This window comes from Eptatretus burgeri, chromosome 10 (assembly GCF_056783735.1).
Source record: "Eptatretus burgeri isolate ZD-2024b chromosome 10, Ebu_testis_v1, whole genome shotgun sequence".
Lineage (NCBI taxonomy): Eukaryota > Metazoa > Chordata > Myxini > Myxiniformes > Myxinidae > Eptatretus > Eptatretus burgeri.
The window spans coordinates 55,909,243-55,922,412 of NC_140970.1; the positions used below are offsets into that span (position 1 = coordinate 55,909,243).

A 13,170-nucleotide genomic window follows, 5' to 3' on the forward strand; every position below is an offset into this window, starting at 1 on the left:
TCTCTCTCTCTCTCTCTCTCTCACTCTCTCTCTCTCTCTGTCTCTCTGTCTCTCTGTCTCTCTGTCTCTCTGTCTCTCTGTCTCTCTGTCTCTCTGTCTCTCTGTCTCTCTGTCTCTCTGTCTCTCTGTCTCTCTGTCTCTCTCTCCACCCTGCCTTTGCTGCTGTACTATCTCAATTCCACCTCACAACTACTGACTGCCTCCTCTGATTCTCTCTTTGAATTCCTGGCCCGACTTACCCAACTTGTTTAGCTCTCTCCTCACATTGTCTTCAACCAACGAGTGCATCCCCTAAATTGTTCTTCCCATACTCCACTTTCAGTCCACATTTAAAGCAGCCTACCAATTGGGCTGTGGACTCAAATAATGGTCCATTTGAACCGGTTTATGGTGCTTTATGCAAATGCGGGTTAAAATGTGCAAGGGACAAGTTGAGAATAAATTGATAACGTACTTACAAATATAATGCCACCTTGTGGCAATCCAATTCTTCCCTTGCATGACTCAGTATCATTAATATACTTCATGCAATTGTCACAATGAGCGTAAAACGAGATCCTCGTACATCCCTGTGTAAAAGTAAACAAAACAAGAAAAAAAAATTACATCACTTAACGAATATCTGTCCTATTATATTAAATAATGTGTGTGTGCATGCACACATCTGACAATCGTTGGAAAAAGAAAAAAAACAGGGCTAGGCCGATCGACACAATATTTTGCACACGTGTTGGTATAACCCAGGGTCAGGTCATGGGCACAAAGAAAGAACCCCCACCATATCTATGAAAGGAGTGGGGGAGGAGATGGCTAACGATTTTAATCTGCACATGTGCCACAGTACAAGCGGTTTACTGACCCCTGCTGCAGGCAGGAGGGATTATTAGCCACGGCACAAAATATATTTGCTCCACCTTCCCTACTATTCCCCACTCCATCCCCCACCCCCCCCCCCCAAGGTTAGCGGGTGTTTCTATTACATTCCAATTACCACTTTCACAATTTACTACATTGTTTGGCCCATTGTCAACTAAAAGTACACTTATCTCTTTGTGTGCCTTGTCCTACATGTGAATGTGCACAATCTCTTCACTTTCTTTTATGCTTTTCTTAATTAATTAAAAAAAATTAAGCCATAGGTCACTGTTTCAAAATAAATGCAACCATTGTTACCAAGGTCTTCGTATGAAATATCATCTATAATAATAAATATCAGTCAGTCAGTCAGTGTGTGTCTCCTCCATAACTCTAAAACCTTGAAACCTGGTTTCCTGAAACTTTGCATGCATACGAAGGGAACTCCAAAGGAGTGCAAGAATGAAAATTGGGTGTTTGGGTGTATTGAAACAGCCTTTTTGAAGATAATTAACGACGTTATTTAATTATCCTTTATCAAGGCACATCCTCTGTCACCTCGCTGGGATCTAAATTCGCCATTTTTTTGACCTGCTCAACAATGCCTTGATTTGAAACGGCCACAACTGTTTCTTAACGATAGTTGTTTTTTTTCACTTTCCTCACTAATCATCGAATGCCTGATCATCATACCTACAAATCGCGGATACATTGCAGTGCTTATAAATGCCTGGAGACGTGGCTTTATTTCATTTCCACACATGGCATAACCTCAAATCTCGTAATCTGAGGCAAATTTTAAATTCTTAATTGACTTCAGCAGCAGTTCCGACTGCTAAAAAAAAGAAAAAAAAGTATTCATTTGTCCAATTCAGACATTGCTTGACATTCTGGGCATCTAATGGTGCAAGGTGTTTCTATGAACGATCGGCGATCGCTAATCGTGAATCGCTTTGCAAACCAGCTGTCCCTTACCAACCATTTCTTTGAAGTGCTTCCTTGAGTGCTTAAGCCACTTGGCGAGCACAATACAAGCTGCTTGGTTATTCGTTTCCAAGCCATGGCCACACACGGCAAAAGTATTCACACTGTTACTGAATACAGTATATTCATCGAATTGAACAAAGTTCAGGCTCGACTCACTTGTGATTGGTCCTGTATTGTCGTGCAATCCCTCGGGTGGTGGCTCGCTCGCTGAAAATGTGCAATTTTATTTCGATGTTTCCCCTTTTCTACGATCTTCTTTCATTGTACAATCCGTCACTTCAACATAGATTCATGTAAAAAAAATTAACCATTTTGTTTTTAAGTTTCTTCAACCATTTTGTTAGAGTTTTTGCTTGGAGTGCTCTTTAAGCTTCAATCTCGACAAGCTTCGATGGCGATACCATGGCTCGGTTCTCCATGTGGACATCTCCATAGTTAGGAAGGCAAAATAAATTAGATCATTACAATGAGTGAAAAATGTTTTCAGTTGTTATAAAGCAATGAATCGCCACATCACGGCAGGATAGCCGAGCAGCTATTAGAGCAAGCATGCGTACCTCTCGGCTATCCTGCCGTGATGTGGCGATTAGAGTCTAAGCTGTCTAGCCTGGGTTTGAATCCCGACCCAGCTATATAAACTGTCATCCCGGTGTTTCATTCATCAATGTGTGTGCCATATCTCAGATGAACGTTAACCTGGATGTCACTTCTACCGGAATCCACCCCCCTCTTTTACACACCTCTCCCTCTCTCTTACACCCCTCTCCCTCTCTCTTACACCCCTCTCCCTCTCTCTTACACCCCTCTCCCTCTCTCTTACACCCCTCTCCCTCTCTCTTGCACCCCTCTCCCTCTCTCTTGCACCCCTCTCCCTCTCTCTTACACCCCTCTCCCTCTCTCTTACACCTCTCTCTCTTACACCCCTCTCCCTCTCTCTTACACCCCTCTCCCTCTCTCCTACACCCCTCTCTCTTACACCCCTCTCCCCTCTCTCTTACACCCCTCTCCCTCTCTCTGACACCCCTCTCCCCTCTTTCGTACACCCCTCTTTTCTAAACCCCTCTCCCCTCTTTTCTAAACCCCTCTCTTCTTTACCCCTCTCCTCTCTCTTCAATACCCCTCTCCCCTCTCTTCTACACCCCTCTCGCCTCTCTTCTATTCCCCTCTCGCCTGTCTTCTATACCCCTCTCTTCTATACCCCTCTCCCCTCTCTCATACACCCCCCTCTCTCATACACCCCCTCTCTCTTACACCCCTCTCTCTCTTACACCCCTCTCTCTCTTACACCCTCTCTCTCTCTCTTACACCCCTCTCCCCTCTCCACTACACCCCTCTCCCCTACTCCCCTCTCTTCTATACCCCTCTCCCCTCTTTTCTAAACCCCTCTCTCCTCTTTTCTAAACCCCTCTCCCCTCTCTTCTATACCCCTCTCCCCTCTCTTCTATACCCCTCTCCCTCTCTCCTACTCCCCTCTCTCATAAACCCCCTACACCCCTCTCTTACTCCCCTCTTTTCTATACCCCTCTCCCCTCTTTTCTATACCCCTCTCCCCTCTCTCCTACACACTCTCCCCTCTCTCTTGCACCCCTCTCTCTTACACCCCTCTCTCCTTTCTCCTACACCCCTCTCCCCTCTCTCCTTTCTCCTACACCCCTCTCCCCTACACCGCTCTCTCCTGCACCCCTCCCCCTCTCTTCTACACCCCTCTCCCCTCTCTTCTGTACCCCTCTCCCCTCTCTTCTGTACCCCTCTCCCCTCTCTTCTATACCCCTCTCGCCTGTCTTCTATACCCCTTTCTTCGATACCCCTCTCTCCTACTCCCCTCTCTCATACACCCCCCTCCCCTCTCTCTTACACCCCTCTCTCTCTTACACCCCTCTCTCCTCTCTACTACACCCCTCTCCACTATCTCCTACACCCCTCTCCCCTCTCTTCTACACCCCTCTCCCCTACACCCCTCTCCCCTACACCCCTCTCCCCTACACCCCTCTCTCCTCTCTCTACACCCCTCTCCCCTACACCCCTCTCTCCGACACCCCTCTCCCCTCTCTCCGACACCCCTCTCCCCTCTCTCCGACACCCCTCTCCCCTCTCTCCGACACCCCTCTCCCCTCTCTCCGACACCCCTCTCCCCTCTCTCCGACACCCCTCTCCCCTCTCTCCGACACCCCTCTCCCCTCTCTCCGACACCCCTCTCTCTTACACCCCTCTCCCCTCTCTCTTACACCCCTCTCCCCTCTCTCAAACCCCTCGCCCCTTTCTCTTACACCCCTTCTCTCTATCTCTATCTCTATCTCTATCTCTATCTCTATCTCTATCTCTATCTCTATCTCTATCTCTATCTCTATCTCTATCTCTATCTCTATCTCTATCTCTATCTCTATCTCTATGTCTATCTCTATCTCTATCTCTATCTCTATCTCTATCTCTATCTCTATCTCTATCTCTATCTCTATCTCTCTCTCTCTCTCTCTCTCTCTCTCTCTCTCTCTCTCTCTCTCTCTCTCTCTCTCTCTCTCTCTCTCTCTCTCCACCCCCTAAGTATTCCCATCAACGAAGCAACGGGTTGTATTTGCTAGTTATAATAACAACGAGAATCGTTGTAGATAGTAAAGTGATTGTTGTGACTTTATTCAGCTCCACATTAACCCCTACGACTTCTCCCACAACCTCCACCCACCCCACCCCTTACACCCCTCCCCCACTCACCGATTCTCCAATTCTTGTTGGCAGGGATGATAGCTCAGAGAGAAAACGTATTCTTCAGCACATGGTCGAGGATCGCTCCGAATCAGCTCCATCATACCATGACTTCCTCGTCCAAATACAAAAACATGTTTGCAAGTGAAGAACGTGCCTGCAATGAATCTCAACGTGTTCCTTCATTTTCTTTTGCAGTCTCAATCAATGAAGAATCTGCACTTTTGGGGGTCTCTTGTTTTCTGTCTTTGTCTCTCTCCTGTTTGTGTTTCTCATCCTTCAATTGAAGAGGTGTGTGCACTCCACAGGTGACCCTACTGAAGTAAGAAGCATCTGGATTTCAGAAATTAAAGTGAGGTGTGATTTGTTCACTGGATTACGGAAGTACATGTTGTTTGTTTGTTTTCATAATCGGCTGCATAGGCAAGATCACTGAAATAGGACATCAATGTGAAAAGCATTTTGATTTTTGACACACAAGTACCTGTCATCTGACCTTTCTGCTGCTTGGCATTTCTTGCCTTTCTATTTCAACATGTGTACTCCCACCTCATTGCCCCACCCCTCCAATGTCTCCCAATGTTGCATCCTACTCTGAAATATATCTTCTTGTAAATGTCAAGATGTCTGCTCGCTGCTCATTACGTTCTTTTCATTTCGCTATAAAATTGGCTTGCCGGTTTTATGCTCTGGTGAGGATTTACAGTTGTTCTTCAAGTGAGGTTCAAGAAAAGGGCTGTTTTTTAAACATTCAGGAAGTTGGACAAGTTGTGTTTTTACAAGTTTATGAACTTGCATTATGAAAAAGCTGGGAATTTGGCACGAGTCGTACACTTGGTTAAAAATGGATGAGGTCCCGACTTCTGGCACTTTACATTTGTATTGATGTCGTTCAAATCTCACAAACCTGTAATTCCCAATGAATCGGCTGAAAATTGTCATTTGCCATATGATGATTCAAATGGGAATGTACTGCTTACTCACTGATGAATAAGTGACAATTGTTTTTTTTGCAATTTCTGCATTCACAGAAACTTATCTGCATTTGTCCTGTCATGGCTAGTATGTTTAGCAATCATGCCGAGATTGTTTCTTACAAAGAAGAGTGAAAAAGGTTTTCCAACCAATCAAGAAATGGTCCTGTGCCCTCAAAGCTCACCACAGATGTCGGTCCTTGTGTCTGGAGACTACTTCCTCTGTAGATCGGTCGCAAATTTTTTCCCAGTGGTGAGTGTTTCTTCATGCCAGAGGAAGAGCAGCCATGGGTTTGTTTTTTTTATTTTTATTATACATACTTTACTTTTGCGAGGGAACTTTATGTAGTACAGTTCTTGAGGTTTCCCTCGAAGGAAGTATTTGTCATCTTGATGATGTTCATCTTGCATGTTCTTTTTGTTTCCACCTTCATTTTGCTGATTTTTTTTCCTCATTCTTTGTTCTATCTATTTTTTTTTTCTTATTCAACAGAGTAATGGTTTAATATTTTGAGAAGATACCTGAAACGTGCTCCGATTACTTAGTGTACAGATATTTCTCATGCAACGACACGGTTAGTGCACTCTCCCAATGTCATTCCTCCAATAATTATATTTCTCAAGAAATTTGATTCTTTTGAAAGCAGCTTTTGCACAGAGATCCATAAAGTTTTGAGGAAACATGCATTTCACAAAACATCGCCATTTTTTTTGTTATCCTTTCGAGTCAGTGTGAACCAAGTTTATCGATTCCTTTGCAGTAAAAAAATCCTTTATAACCATCTTGAAAACCTTTGGATTGATTGCCTGCAGAGTTTAATTGATGGGATTTAAGGGATTACTGTCTGGTATTTCTTGATTCGGATTGGATCGAGGTGAGGCAAGGTTGTTTGTTTTTCCCCTCGGTTTTCTTTGGCGTTGTGATGAAGAATTTCTTCCATCGGTGTTTGCTCTCCCAATGCAGCTGTTCCACCTCCATAATTCCCTGAGCTGTTGATTACTCATGTTGGGACACCCCTGAATGTTAAAAAGCATGCACACCACGGGCACGTTCGTTGAACGTTTTCTTGAAATTCCGTTTGAATGCGCTCTTGTTGCCACCATCCCGTTGTTTGATGTTTTCTTTCACGTTTAAACTGGTGAAAAACACTATTTGTTCCAAGCTATCATTCCAGGGAAAAGCAAATAGTTTATCAAAATCTTGGTGTCAGTTTGAACGGCTTTCTCCCTGCTCCTATTTCTTTTTGAAAATGAGAAAGACTACTTGCTTTGGTAACTGTTCTCCCACATAAGTTACCATTTAACCAGGTAAGAGGAATTACTTTTTGAAGTTACTGATATATTTGCCTTTTTGTGCACGCCTCCCCTCTTGCTCCCACTACATGGCAGATCTTAGTGAATGCTGTAAATAGAACTGGATTTGCTGAGGCGTTCGGTTAGCCAACTTGTCGCAAATGGGGATGTCTGATTTAAAATGAGGATTTTTAGGTGATTAAAGCATATTTGTAATTTTAACAGAAAATGGCACGTAAATGCTGCCCCCCCCCAACCCCCTCTTTTTATTTTTTACTTTTTTCAATGAAAATCTTGAGAAACACAATGAAAGTAAAACCATAACTTTTTTGCACTGTAGAGAGTACCTGCCTTGTCGAAAAGTCGTGACTTGTTTTGGGAGGTGAAGGGGTAAAAAGTGGTTTAAGCTCATGTAGTTTTCTGTAGATTAGTGTAAGCCTATTGTTTTAATTTGGATTATTAATTTTTCAATTAAATTGATGTCATCGCACTCTGTGGCTACATTTCCAGAGGGAAGTGGTGTTGTCAAGAGATGCTTACCATAGCACATAGTACAGGCATGTAGACTCTTGATCTGGCCCTTCAAATATCCACAATCTTGTTCTTTACTGCAAAAAAGATCATTGTACATTAATTTTTTTGTAATTCACCATCAACCAACTAATGTACATCTACAATTTTGATTTTCAAAACCACTTCATTGATCATTCGATCGTTTCCATTTTTCAAAGATGTGTTGAGAATAAACAGACATAGTAACTTTGCAAACTTACAAGGTGGTTTTTGTTTGTAAATTTGAAACCACAGTCGTCAATACATCCTGTATTTAATACTTGCACTTCGAGTGAACGACAAATGTACCACTTTGTACAGATTTTTGTGGTGTGTTTGTTGTTTGTATTCACGTTGAACAATCACTTTCCAGCTGTGCACATCAATGCAGATCTTCATTCTGAACTTCCTCTCACACTTGACTCTTGTAGCTGTATATTAAAGCATCAGATTAATTTCTATGCCATTTGTAAAATGAGGGGAGGGGGTGGGAGAATAGGGCAAACCTTAAACTTGTTCCTGCTCTCAAAAGGATAACAAATTACAGCATTTTCCTTTAAACCCAAACTGCTGTTGCATTTCAAAACGCACATTAGGTGATTGGAATTACTGGTGAAGTTTTTTGACAGGTGTCTGACAAACAATGATTCATCGTGGTGTGTTATTGCAATGACAGAGTTGTATACTTCTCGCCTGGTGTGCTGCAGACCATTGTGCGGCGGTTATGCTGCCATACCCGTGCTGTGCACTTGGTGCATCAGCCGGTGTTCGTCATGATACTGCACCACATTTAAATAAATATTTTGCCACCAACCAATCAGCTCTTTCCTGCTATCCATTTTAATTTTTGTAACGTTTTTTTTCTCCTTCTTTGTTTGATGAGACGTCTGGGTCGGGCCTGGGGAGTCATGGATTCACTGGATCATGGGGTGTGGTGCTGCTCTGTACCTGTGCGGGAGGACGAAAGTCCGAGTCTTCAGGTCCTTGGTGCTTCCAGTCTTGCTCTATGGATGCGAGACTTGGACTCTGACCAGGGATCTGAGATGGAGACTTAATTCCTTTGGTACCAGGTCTCTTCGGAGAATTCTTGGCTATCTCTTATCAGACTTTGTGTCCAACGAGCGCTTGCTGAGAGAGACTCAAATGAGATTTGTTACCTGCATAGTCCGTGAGTGTCAGCTGTGGCTGTATGAACATGTGGCTCATTTTCCTGACGCTGATCCTACTCACGAGATTCTCTCAGCGAGGGAGCCTCGTGAGTGGAGGAGGCCAATGGGCCGACCACGTTCCTCGTGGTTGCAGCAGGTTGATCGGCATCTGATGGAGATAGGGATGGGCCAGGCATCTGCCTGGGGGATAGCCACACGGAGGCCCCTGGAGCACCGGCGGAAAGTGGACGCAGCGACGCGCTGCTCTGGCGCATGCTCCCATACCTGACCTTTGATCTTCTTTGTAATGAAGTCAGAATGGTCTTTTATGTGGAACACAATAAATCATAATGTAGAATGCAGACTCGGCTTTGTTTTAGTAGAAAGTACAAATTTTTGAATAATTAGTACCTACTGCACCCTCACCATCCCCTTTATAAAAATCATTGTCTGTTCCCACCTCAATGATCTTCATCTCTTAATTTTGCTTGCCCCCTCCCATACTTCTCCGAAATTTGACATTGGACCCGTTAGTTTTTATTTTTAATTTTTGGCCAATCCTGCTTAACCACCTCAATATCGCGCTGTGTATTGTAGAGATGCCACAGAATCCTGTTTCGTGAGATCTCTGCTGCTGTATAAATTACGTGGAATGTTATTTGTATAATAAACGTTTGAATACATGTCTGTGGTTGTTTCTTTGATGCCCATACTAAACTATGGATTATTTTGTCGCCAATGACACCATTGTCACCTCACAGCACTTTTACTTGATGGACAGGAATATCACTAACATCTGAAAAAAAATCTTAAAATACATTTCTGAAGGTCTTGGCTATAAATGTGTATAAGGCCTGAATGTTATGAGCAGAGCATGATAGTCATAGGGTGTTTCAGCCTTTTTTGATGAGAAAAATGATGTGCTGTTGTGGAACACAGTAAACATCATGTCTTGGTTTTAATCATATTACTGTATAATGGTTGTGTGCATGTACACCATGGCAGATAGGAGCATGTCTCCCCCTCTCCAGAGGATTGGAGAGTCAAAAATGTAACACCATTATTTAAGAAAGGATCCATATAGCAAACTGAGAACACCTGTTAGTTTAATTTCAGTTGTGGGGAAGATGTTGTAGATATTAATTATGGACGGATTGAATGGGGAACCATTTAGACGAGTAAAGCATATTAAAGGCAGTCAGCATCGATTTACTAAAGTGTGTCCACTCTCAGGACAGCCAGAAAACATCTGGCCAACCTCAACTTTGAACCATCAAGCTTCTTTAAAAACAAAAAACCTGGTGGCACCTTGTGAAGTCCCCTCCCGCCCCCACCCCCCTCCCTACACTAACTTCAAGTGGCAGCACAGCCCACTCTACCCGTGAGATGGCCAAATGCCTCAATCAGTGTTTCCTTCCAAATCTTGTGTACCCAACCCCTCACTTCCTAAAGATACCTGACCTGACTATACCCGATTAATCCTGGATACTGTCTTTCTCACATGAGAAGGTAGAGAGGTTTCGAGCAAACCTTTACTGATTTGACGACAGGCCCAGATAACATCAGCACATGTGTCCTAAAAACCTGATCTTGCACTTCCTCTCTTTGCCCTTTTCGCCATATCATTTGCTCGAGGTCATGTTCCATCTGCTTGGAAGTCAGCTAAACATCACTGCATTGAATAAAAAGGTCAAAAAAACCAATCCTCTTAATTACAGACAATTAGCTTACTTCCAATCATCAGCAAGGTCATGGAATGCATAATCGCAGTCGACATAAAATCTTTCCTTTTCTCCAATGGCCTCATCTCAGATCACCAATTTGGATTCTGACCAGGTCACTGTACCTTGTACATGATGCTTCTGCTCTCCCAACAAATGATGGAGGCCCTCAATATAAGACATGTGATCAGGGCCGTCTCTCTTGACACATCTTGATTGGATACAGTCTGGCATCCTGCCTTGTTTTCCAAACTGCAGTCGGGTCAATTTATGACAAACAACCACCAAACCCACAACAAATTGCGACAAAAGGTTTCTCAGTGGTTTTCATTCCTACTTGATATACTGATCAACAGAAAAAAATCTACCAAAATCTGACATCCGGAAATGGGTTAAAACAGTGGTTTTCAAGATGGCCACCACCAGGCTTTGAAATAACTAAAACAGCGATAACTTCTTCAATAATTGTGATTAAACATAATTGTTGGTTCTGGTCCATGGTTTTAATGGACCAGCAATCCACTGGTGTCAAAATTAATCTGAGGCCATCTACTGGTGAGCAAGTGTCTACATCGAATTATTGTGGCATCTGTAGTGGAGGAAAATCCTGAGTTCATGCTCCAAGTAGAAGGGATTGAGAAAATGTATTCGTCCTTGCTAATGGGTGACATCTCTCTTGAAAGTCTTGAAGAATCAGCTGCAATTGTGAAGATCACTGATGAACTTGAAAAAAAGAAATCTGAACTTGCTGCACAATCCAAAACGAGTAAGCTGTCGCTGGGTTATCAGAAAATGCTCCATCCTGCTCGGGCAATGATCAAGGCAGATCGCACTGGGTCTTGGAAGGATCACTTGCAAGGTGTTGCTGATGCCTTGCCAATATTTGCAGCAGCTGGACACTACAACAACTGAAATCCGCTTATCTCCACGTACAAGAAATGAGTGAACTGGAGAGCAAACACCCAGATGTGTATAAGAAGTTTAAAAATGGCTTCCATGTGATCCGGCGAACAAACCAGTTTTGGGTAGGCCTCAGCTGTGATCTAGTTATCGAACAAACACTCATGAGATCACTAAAGAGCACCACCGGTGGCTTGACTCGTGGCAGTAAGATGACAGAGGAACACCTAGCATTGTGGACAATGTCAGCCCCCATAACATCTGAGGTCAACGTCGCCATGCAGGACTTCAAAGATCTCACATGCACAACAAGCGAACAGCATAAAGAAGCAACTGGTGCCAGAATTGAAAGACATGCATTCGACCTCTCGAAGATAAGCACAAATAAAAGCTGAATGCATTTTCACCTTTCTCCTGTGATCCTACATTGAGAAATATCATAAATGGTATTGTGGCAAGCGAAGACATCAACGTGCATGAATATGAACCTGTTGGGAACAAAATCATCGAGAGAATGATTGGACAACCTGTGTTTTCCTTCTCCATCAAGAGGACAGAGAAAGCAAAGACCCTGGGAAATTCGAATGCTCTCCAGGTTGCTCCTCACAGAACCATAGACTCCAGTGTGCTATTCCAGCGATTCCTGGTGGTATCCCAGATAGGTGATTTGTCACTTGAGGACGTGATGAGTTTTGAGCTCAGTCCATGCCCTCCATCCCTCTTTGAGGACAACAAGATCTTGAGGAAGGCCGACAAACCTCAACTCGCTCAAGCCGTCATGACCACTGTACCAAGGCACTGGCATGTGAAGAAGTACCTGACACCACACCTTCAGCACACCTTAAGACTGAAAGGTATGTTCTTGATGGTGGATCCTTGCTGCACAAGTTCAAGTGGAAGAAGGGAGATACATATGGCAAAATAGCCAGAGCATATGCGGACTTCACAACAAAACACTATGGGACTGCAACTGTTGTCTTTGATGGCTTTGGTGCAGGCCCTTCGATAAAGGATAACACTCAGCAGAGACAGGCTCAAGCCAACAGCTATCTGACTGTGAACTTCACCGGAGAAACTGGATTTGACGGAAAGAGAGATGAATTCCTATCTGTCGGCAGTAACGAGCAACAGCTGATCACCTTAATAGGTGATCAGCTGAAGAAAGTGGGCTGCACAGTTATTCAGGCAGAAGGGGACGCTGATGTGGACATTGCCAAGACAGCCGTAAACAGCACAATTCTGCATTCCACCACACTAATCGGAGAGGACACAGATTTGTTGATGCTTTTGCTCCATTACTGTATACCAGATGGAAAACCACTATATTTCAGATCAGACAACCAGTCAAGAAGCAATCTGAACATATATGACATCAATCGGATGAAGCATCTTCTTGGGAATGAGTTGTGCACTCAACTATTATTCCTGCACGCCTTCACAGGATGTGATTCAACATCTCATGTGGATGGCATTGGGAAAAAATCAGTCTTTCAGAAACTCGTGGAAGATGATCAAGGCCTCCAGTTGTGTGCAGATACATTTACTTCAAGAGGCGTCAGCCACGCTGAAATAAAGAAACTTGGCAGCCAAGCGATGGCCGTTATATTTGGTGGGGAGAGCACAAGTTCTCTGGCAGCCACGCGTTACAAGATATTAACAAAGAAGGTCGCTGCTGCTAAGTCTTTCGTTACACTTGAACGTCTTCCCCCAACGGAATCTGCCACCAAGTTTCATTGTCTCCGAGTGGACTACCAGGTCATGGTTTGGATGGGGATGGAGGGTGACCTCGATCATCTGGACTGGGCTGGGGACTTGAAGGCAATCGATTTGTACCTATCATGACTGCCATGAATGCTGCACCAGACACTCTTCTGAAGATGATACACTGCAACTGCACCACAGCTTGTGACACACCCCGTTGCAGCTGCAGAAAGAATGGGCTTCCGTGTACGTCTGCATGTGGATCATGCCAAGTGATGTTTTGTGATAATCCACTAAATCAAGCCTCTGAGGAACTAGAGGACAGTGATGAGGACTGAA

General features: G+C 43.8%; 1 protein-coding gene across 4 annotated transcripts in view; it reads left to right on the forward strand.

Moving 5' to 3' along the window:
* The window catches only part of SEC24B (SEC24 homolog B, COPII component), a 159,857-nt gene extending 150,665 nt beyond the window's left edge, over positions 1 to 9,192 (forward strand). For all 4 annotated transcript variants that reach the window (XM_085898464.1, XM_085898462.1, XM_085898463.1 and 1 more), the window contains one exon: positions 4,576 to 9,192. In XM_085898464.1, coding sequence (XP_085754590.1) covers positions 4,576 to 4,690 — 115 coding nt within the window. In that variant the 3' untranslated portion in view covers positions 4,691 to 9,192. The remainder of the gene's footprint in view (positions 1 to 4,575) is intronic.
* Positions 9,193 to 13,170: the final 3,978 nt, after the last annotated feature.